Genomic DNA, 8,718 nt, shown 5'->3' with positions numbered 1-8,718 from the left:
TAACCAGAAAAATACATTCTCTAAGCTTGCAGATAATTTATGAAAAAGGAAACGTGGCCAGCCAGGGCTAAACATTTCCTCTTTTTATAAACCTTGAACTGAGTATGTCCTTCACCAATTATATAGAGTCCCTAGGGCCTCAGAACTTTCCACAAGCAATTAGGTCTCTATGGCAATGCTCCTGGCTGCTGAAGTGGAACACATGACAAAAGCGGCAGCAGGCACTGGGCAACCATGGGGAGAAGGTCTGGCTGCAGAAAACCACTCAGGGTCTTCTTGAGCATCTTGGACTGACTGGCTGCTCTGCCTTATTTGGAATCTGCAGAGCCACCAGGTTGGCCTGCCTTGACTTCCCACTTGGAAAGCCAGTGCAGCACACCACCAGGTGGTAGCTCTGAGGCATGGGTGCTTCTGATGGCTGTCGTGCTGGTGGTTCCCTTAGGGACCTCACTTACGTTGAGGCTTAAGCTTCACCCTTGTCTCACCTCAGAGGCTATGACTTAGGTGAAAAGAGTCCATTATACTCAGTCCCCTGGTCTCATGCAGCCCTTCACCATCCCTGTTCAAATTACACTCCAGGGCGGCCGGCGGCGCCAGGGGAGGTAAGTCACCACCAGAATCTCTCAGCCTATAGTGGGCATCTCACTGAACAAGTGGCCGCTCTCTATACCAAAGTATCTATATTGTTTAGCCATTATTATTAACCACTTTAAGGGTTAATAACCTTAAGGAGGGAAGTGAGATTATTAAGTTATCTTGAGGACCTCTTTTCTCCCCAGGGGAAATGCAAAGCAGAGCCTTAAGTGAAGCTGCACTCCCTCTCCAGTCCCCAGGTTTGGGGCAGTGGAGTAGAAGAAGTGGGTGCTGAAGTTGAGAGAAGAGCAATGTCTGAAGGTGTCTGCAGAATGGCATATTAAAAGATTGCCAGCTTACTTCTGGGAGGGGTACGTTTCACAGCCAAGTTCACTCACTCTATCTGGAAGCCGAGGTGATTTTTTAGTGGTATAAGTGGAGTTGGGAGCTGAAAAAGTAGGAACAGTAAGGATCACAATGGTTATCACATTACCCACCCCCAGGAGAGTGAGGTATAGGTATTTGGATGAATGTGAGAGTTCGAGGAGGAAGGAACAGACAGACTAAAGAGGAAATATCAAGAGAGGGGCAAAAACACTTCTCTCCTAGAAATGAACTAATGCTTTTGTGAAAAGACAAAGTGAATCACTGCAAGGCAGAAGATCAAATGACAAACTTGCAATGGAACAAGTTTTAATGCCCCCATCCTTAACATAATTAACTAGGTAGAGCAGTCGTGTACTCCCCAAGCAATACAGTATTTTCATTTCTGAAATGCACAATTGGATTATTGATCTCTCCCTTTACCAGCCTCAATGAGCCACTTTGACTTTATTTAACCTCATTTGCTGTTTCAAAAGAAATTGTTAAGTAATTTTGTAATTAAAAATAGAAGGGTAGGGAGTGGCTCCATAGTGTAGTGGTTAGCATGTCTGTTTTACATGCGGAAGGTCCTGGGTTCGCATCCCAGGTGGAGCCACAGACCATACGACGGGTGCCCCAAGCCCCCCGAGTGTGCCGGGAGTGCCAGGCCAGACCCTGCCATGAGTGTGTGTGGAAGGAGACGCCCCACCTTCAGAGATCCAGTTCTTAAGGGCAAACGGCAACATATATAGGTCAGGGGTGGAAGTGGGGTGGGGGGAAGTAAAGATGGGGAAAAATAGAAGGGTAAAGTTAATTACCCAAATATACTCTGCCGCACAATTAAATTTAAGGGAAATATTAATGTAACATACCCAATGCTTAGAAGTTACATACACGTGTGAAATGAGTGTCAGATGAATTAACAAGGTTTGATGAACCACAGCATCTTTCTAAGGAACACTTTTTGCACAAGTTACAGTGTTGGAGAGAGAAGCTGCTAGCTTCTGCCAGGATCACACCAGATGAGCGTGTTCAAGCTCTTTGAAACTGAGTTTGCCTCAGGCTAAGCCAGAAGGCACCTGTAGCAATGTGTAGTAGGCAGAGCTGGTGGATAAGTCAGTTCTGTCTGCAGGGGAGACAACAGGAGAGAGTGGGTACTGCTTTGACTATGGTTAAACATCTCCAGGTAACACATTGTTGGAAATAAAGATGTATTGTTGGCAAAAAGGAAGAAAAATGCTGATTACTCATCTTTGGCTAGAGAGCAAAATTAGATCATTCCTAAGTGCTTTGAGGTTCTTGGATGAAAGGTGCTTGTAAATACCACAAAGTTAATTACGGGGCTGTTTATGGTCTCAGAAAAATGGAAACAACCTAATATTCAACAATAAGGAAATGGTTAAGGAAATTGTGCCATATCCAATTAATGAAGTATTATTACGTGGCCAATAGAAGGGTTACAAAGAATTGCTGCTGACATGGGAAAGTGGTTATTATGTTAAGTGAAAAAGGCAAGATTAAAAAAATATATATCCAATGTGATTTCATTCATTTGAAGCAGTATAGAAGAGGGGAATAACTCAGTAAATGAACAGTCATTACGTGTAAGTAGTAGAATTGTGGGTTATTTTTGTTCTTTTCTGTAGATTTTCCATATTTTTCAAGTTTCATAAAATGAATAGTTTATTACTATCACAAATTCTTTGACATTTGTTGAGGATTTCTTTATGGCTTAGTTTGTGGTTAGGTCTCATAAATATTCCATATATGTTTGAGAACATATATTCTGTAGGGATCAGTATTCTGTATCATCACTGAGATATACCATGTTAATTGCTTTGCTCAAATCTATTTCCTTATTGATTTGTCTAGTTGAGCTATCAATTACTGAGGGAGTATGTAAAAATATCTCAAAATCTGATAGTGGATTCTTGTCTAATTTTCCCTGTAGTTTTGTCAATGAGGCAATGCTACTAGGTACATATAAATTAATATTGTTAGATCTTCTGAGTTGAATTAAACCTTTAATCAATATTATCACTTTCTTTACTTTTAATAAAGCTTTTTAACTTTAAGGTTCATATCAGCTTGCTTTTCATTAGACTTTGCCTGATAAATTTCAACCTTTCTATATCTGCGTGTTTTAGCTGTATCTTTTGTAAAAACATATATGTTTAAATCCAGTTTGGCAGTCTTTGTCTTTTAATGGGATCATTGAATTCATTTAGATTTATTGTAATTACCGATGTACTTGGATTTAGGTTATCATTTTTTATGTATGCTTTCAATTTGTCCTGTCTTTTTCGTGAGTGTTTTTTTCTCTTCTTTCTCACTTTTTTTTTTGATTGATTTTCCCCCCTTCTATTCTTTCTTCCTCTATTAGTTTAGAAGTTACATCACCTACTTGTATTCTTTTAGTGGATACTCTAGAAATTTTAGCATGCAAACTTGAACTTGTTAAGGAGAAATCAATGTCTATCTTCCCTTTGAAAAATCTCAGGCAATGAGATGAAGGGAGAGAAGACAGCAGTGAAGGCTTCCTTATTCTGAGTGGACTGGGCCATGGGTCAGAAAGCCTTATGGTAGATATGCTGCCCTTCCAACAGCTGGATATAAAAGAACAAATTAAAGCCTATTTCATGATGCTGTTAATTCCGAAAGTGAATTTTTTGAGTCATTCTTGCCATACGAAAATCATAAAAGAATGTAAAAAATATTTTCATGCAGAATGTGCAATATTTCTGAAAGATAAGCAAGTTCAAGGCACTTATTTACATCAAACAAATGAAAGCTACTTTTATAGATAATTCTTTTCTAGCCATTGATTAAACAGGTTTTTAAAGATTTACACCAGGCAACATTCCTTAGTCTTGTTTGTTACATTAAAATATATATATATATAACACATCATTTTAGCGTGTTTAGATGAACTTTTGACCAAGCTGCAGACATGGATCTCACTGTATTGCATCGAACCTGCTCACGACCCTTAAGTGGGCAGCAAATGGGATCATCCCTCCAACCCCCTTGAGTTAGTAAATGTTCCCTCTTCTTTATGAGTTTATTGAAATATCTCTTTTCCACTTCCCCCAAAGGACAGCCTTCTCTACCTCAGGGAGGAAGAGAAATATATACCACAATGGTGGAAATCCACTAGATGTGTGCAAGAAGCTGCCTTCCAGCGCTGGAGAGGACCGAGCCATACTGTTAGGGTTTGCAATGATGGGCTTCTCCGTTCTAATGTTCTTCTTGTTTGGAATAACCATCCTAAAGCCTTTCCTGCTCAGGTAAGAAACAGAATTTCCAATTCAGGTCAGATGTAGGCACGAGGGCTTTGGTTTTTGCTGCCCTACTGACCGCTGTCTAGGACACGGAAGATAGTATCGCCTGTTCCTCTCTCAGGGCTGAAAGGCAGCCAACTGTGGAGGAAGAGGTGGTAAGGATGTGGAAGATGTTTCCTTGCCTCTACCCTCCTCCAATCTCAGAAATACTTTCAACAACTAATTCACAAATTATATATTCATGGAGATAGTAAATCCTTTTTTTAAACATGCAGGTATCTCAGGGAAGGGTTAGTTTAAGCCTTTGACATGAGCACAATAAAAGTTTCTGCATCTGAGATATTTGAGTTTGACAATGTTTACTGGAACATAGTAGTTTTAAAATAAATATTAGTTTCCTTCCTTTTCTTTTAATTAGTTTCCTTATTAGATACTTGTAATCATAGTTACCATTTATTAAATATATAATATATGACAAATATATACTATGTTTTATCTTATTTAAACCTACAGCAAACCCATGATGGAAGCATTATTTAAATTTTTATTTTATAAATGAGAAAGCTGAGTCTAAGAAAGACCAAGCAACTTGCCCAAGGTCACCTAGCTAGTAAAGAATCTGCCTGTCATTCTGACCTAAGACACCTTGCCATCTAATACATAAATGAAGTTTACTGTGATGAGAGGGATGGGAGTATTGATTAGGGCAGAAGAGGAGCTGTTTAATTTTGGAGGATGGCTCACACCACATGAAGTACTTTGTGGAGAGAGCAGTACTGAGAAAGCAAAGGACACATTTCCCCCTTCTATTGCTCTAGCCAAAGAGCAATAGAAGACCCAACAATAAGGGAAGAGGGAGGCCTAGGGGTTCAGTGAGGAAAAGGGATCATAGAAAAAGGAGTGAGTTGCCTGTTTCTGTTATCAGATTCATCTCCCGCCATTCCTGTGTTAACATTATTAGGGCAATAATGTGGAGGTCACCAGCTACTACAGCACACAGTGCCACTCTTAGAAAGATCCCAGGGAATTTTCTCTCTGGTATTAGCACCAGGAAAATCTGTTTTGCCCCTGATCGATCGGCTTATTTTTATTCAATGGACACTAGGAAACTTATATCTGGTTGTGTTTCCTTTATTGTTTTGGCTGTCTGGAAGCTGAGAGCCAAATTTGTAGCCCAGTTCTTATAACTAAAAGGAATCTTAGGATCTGAGGGTTACATGTTTGTACCTCACTCTTGACCTTATTCTAGCTTTCTACTTTTTTTTCCTGTTACTCCATTTTATATCTATCTATCTATCTGTCTATCTATCTATCTATCTATCTATCTATCTATCTATCTATCTATCTATCTGTCCGTCCGTCCGTCCGTCCGTCCGTCCGTCCGTCCGTCCGTCCGTCCATCCATCCATCCATACATCCATCCATCTATCTATCATTGCTATCATCATCATAATCATCATCATCATCATCGCCTATCTCTGCATTACATGAATTTAATAAATCTATGTGTGTGTGTGTATGTTTGTGTGCAGGTCAGATTATTTTTTAAAAATTTGATATACTTGGGAGATGGTTTGAGGATATCTTCTGCAAATTGGCACCAAATTGTTGCTTATATTTAAATTTTACTTTTCTGGATTTCTGGAAATTGTTTGCTTAAAGTAATTAAGTGAATGCTTAAGAGTGATGAATTCTCATCTCTCTCACCTTGTGATCTTGTGCCACCAGAAAGCAGTTTGTCTCCATAAGATGATAGTTAAGAGGCTTAGGAAGCTCATACCTATTCCCACTCCTTTAAACACTCATTTCTCAATCGAATGATTGATTTTGTCTATTTGTAGATAAATAGACACACAATGCTGTTGAAAGAACATGTTCATTTTTTTTTCAGCCCTAAATTTATCCCTAGTCCCACCTGAAACGCTCTGGCCTGGCCCTTGTGCAGAGGAAAGAATGTCCCCGCTCTCTCTATTGGAGCTTCCAGAAATCTTCAAGAAAGATTCAAATCATAGTGTGTTCAGCACTTGGTTAGGATTTAGAGAGCTTAAGTTCGAACACAGATAAGCAGACAACTCTAAGTATTATTTTAAGATGCCTAGACTAAATAAGTATAGAAATTAATTTTGTGAAAAAGTAGGCCAGTACTAAACCTGTGAAAAAACTTTATTTTCCATTTTTATTCTTTCACTTGACCAACATTTTATTCTTCTGAAGCCACGTCCAGTGATTTTTTTATGTCCTGGGCCTTAAGATCATGTTAAGCTGCACTGTGTCTCAGGTTTGTTGTATTAAAAAAGCAAAATGATAATGTGTGATTAAAGATTGTAATGGGAGTGCAGTATGAACCTAGCTAAACAATGCTTTTCAAATGTTCTGACTTTAGGATTTGCTACTCTAACTCCTTGTGATTAAGGCACCAGGAAATAAACACAGGGACCCACTTAGATGTGAGTGTGGGGATACATGAGGAGCTTGTGAGTGTGGGGGGACCATGAGGAGCTGGTCCTGTACATTCAATCAAAGCATTCACGCTCACCCTCATTTTCTTTATCTTAGACTTGTTCTCTAATTATTTCATACACATATATCCTTTCTCTTCAACACCATCACAAAGTCTTCATGGGCAGGAATTTTGTCTGTCACTTCTCATTGCACTTATGACATCCTGTGTAGGTCGTATATATGCAAATTCTCAAGGAATACTTTCCAACTGAAATTCAGTTGAGCACACCACTTACTGAGCCTTTACTATGTGAGAGGCATTGTGCTTTAAGCTTTGAGGACCATAAGGGTGAATGAGATATAGGTCCTGACCTCAAGGAATTACTGACAGCAAAAACATGGTAAGTTTTTAAATGAGAGATTGCTCATATGATTTGCATTTGCTTCTTTGGAAGTGGAGTGGGTAAATGGAGTTGGAACTTGTTACCAGAACTTTTGGAGGCTGCGCTGACTAAGAGCCCTGTGGTTGGTCTCCTTCCAAAAGGCACGTTTCCATCAGGACGAGCCAGTGGGTACATTTGAGATGATGAGGCCTGAGAGATGATAAGATTTCTGAGTGTGTGTGAATCTTATGGTTACAGTATTTAGGGTAATATTGCTCAGCATATGGTTCTCCAAAGACCTGCATCTTAAATATTGTTAAATAGATTCCTGGGCCTCAATTCAGATCATCTGAAATTGAATTTCTGGGAGTGAAGCATAGAATCCACATTTTAACAAACTTTTCTAACAAACTAACAAACTCACTCGGTAATTCTGAAGTTTGAAAACCATTGATCTATGGGTTGGTGCAGTGAGAAATATGCCAGAAGGGTCATAATTGAGATGGAATTTGGCAATTTGCTCCTATTTATTCCCTGTCTCAATGTCTTCCATTCTCCCTAATCATTGTGTGTCTTCCTTAATGGTCCTGCATTACCTCGAAATAGACAAATGCCTCAGGTTATCACATTAGAAATATGAAACTAAATTTTCTAGATGCTGAAGATCATTTATTTTTTGAAATTGAAGCACTCAGAGAGAAGAATCGAACTGCACTATCGTCCACACACATATCATGGATGACTGGATGGACTGTGCTTTCACCTGTGGCACGGACTGCCAAGGTCAGGGCAAGTACCCATGTCTTCAGGTGTTTGTGAACCTCACCCACTCAGGTCAGAAAGCTCTCCTGCATTATAATGAAGAGGCTGTCCAGATAGATTCCAAGGTAATGTGAAGTTCATGTAATTAAAAAGTTCTACTTACAGCACCCCTTCCATGCCAGACTGTCCCTAGCATGGTGCAGTATCCAGGGCCATCTCTAGGGATAAATCTGTTTCCTTCTAGTTAATGTTTTGATAGTGGTCAAATTAGAATAAATGGAGCTAAAAGCATTCCTGGAGAAAAATGGGGCAAATAGAAAGGGGAGAAATTTTTCCATTTTCACAAATTAGTACCTGGAATTTACAGGCTGAGCCAATGAATAGAGTCCTCTGTGGGCAGTCTTACTTTTGGAGGTCTGTCTCACTCCTCATCATATCAAAAATGTTAAAAGGTATTCACAGTCCACCTTAAATCAAATAAGTAATTTTTCTTATCAAAGAAATTTAAAGGATTATTATAATTTTGATTTTAATATGTTACTCAACTGGTTCATATGACAAAGTGTATACTTTACTTTATACCTAACTATCAAAGTTGAATTGCAGTAGATTAGTTGACAAGTTACCCTTTATTGTCTTTACTTAAGCACCAATTTTAATCTGATGATTTCTGTTTTCTCTTTTGGATGCAATAATTTTTAAGGTTGCAAACATTTTCGTAGGCCCTTGGTATGGTACCTTGATTGCCTAGAGGATATGGTAGTAAAGCTCAAGCTTTTTCGAATAAGCTTTTTTGAAAAAAACACCAGCTGACAGAGCTCCCTATTTATCCACTGGTTCTGCCTCCCAGGAAGCGGAGTCAGGTAGTGCCCTTCTTTATGGGCCCAGGGAGAAAGCCTCAATATGCTAATCCT

General features: G+C 39.1%; 1 protein-coding gene across 2 annotated transcripts in view; it reads left to right on the top strand.

Moving 5' to 3' along the window:
- The first annotated feature begins 540 nt into the window (after positions 1-540).
- Positions 541-8,718, top strand: part of KCNMB3 (potassium calcium-activated channel subfamily M regulatory beta subunit 3) — an 11,698-nt gene continuing 3,520 nt past the window's right edge. For both annotated transcript variants that reach the window (XM_006910854.3, XM_006910853.3), the window contains exons 1-3: positions 541-602; positions 4,032-4,223; positions 7,731-7,929. In XM_006910854.3, coding sequence (XP_006910916.1) covers positions 541-602; positions 4,032-4,223; positions 7,731-7,929 — 453 coding nt within the window. The remainder of the gene's footprint in view (positions 603-4,031; positions 4,224-7,730; positions 7,930-8,718) is intronic.

Source organism: Pteropus alecto, unplaced genomic scaffold (assembly GCF_000325575.1).
Source record: "Pteropus alecto unplaced genomic scaffold, ASM32557v1 scaffold33, whole genome shotgun sequence".
Classification (NCBI taxonomy): domain Eukaryota; kingdom Metazoa; phylum Chordata; class Mammalia; order Chiroptera; family Pteropodidae; genus Pteropus; species Pteropus alecto.
This window is presented reverse-complemented; position numbering and strand designations above follow the sequence as displayed.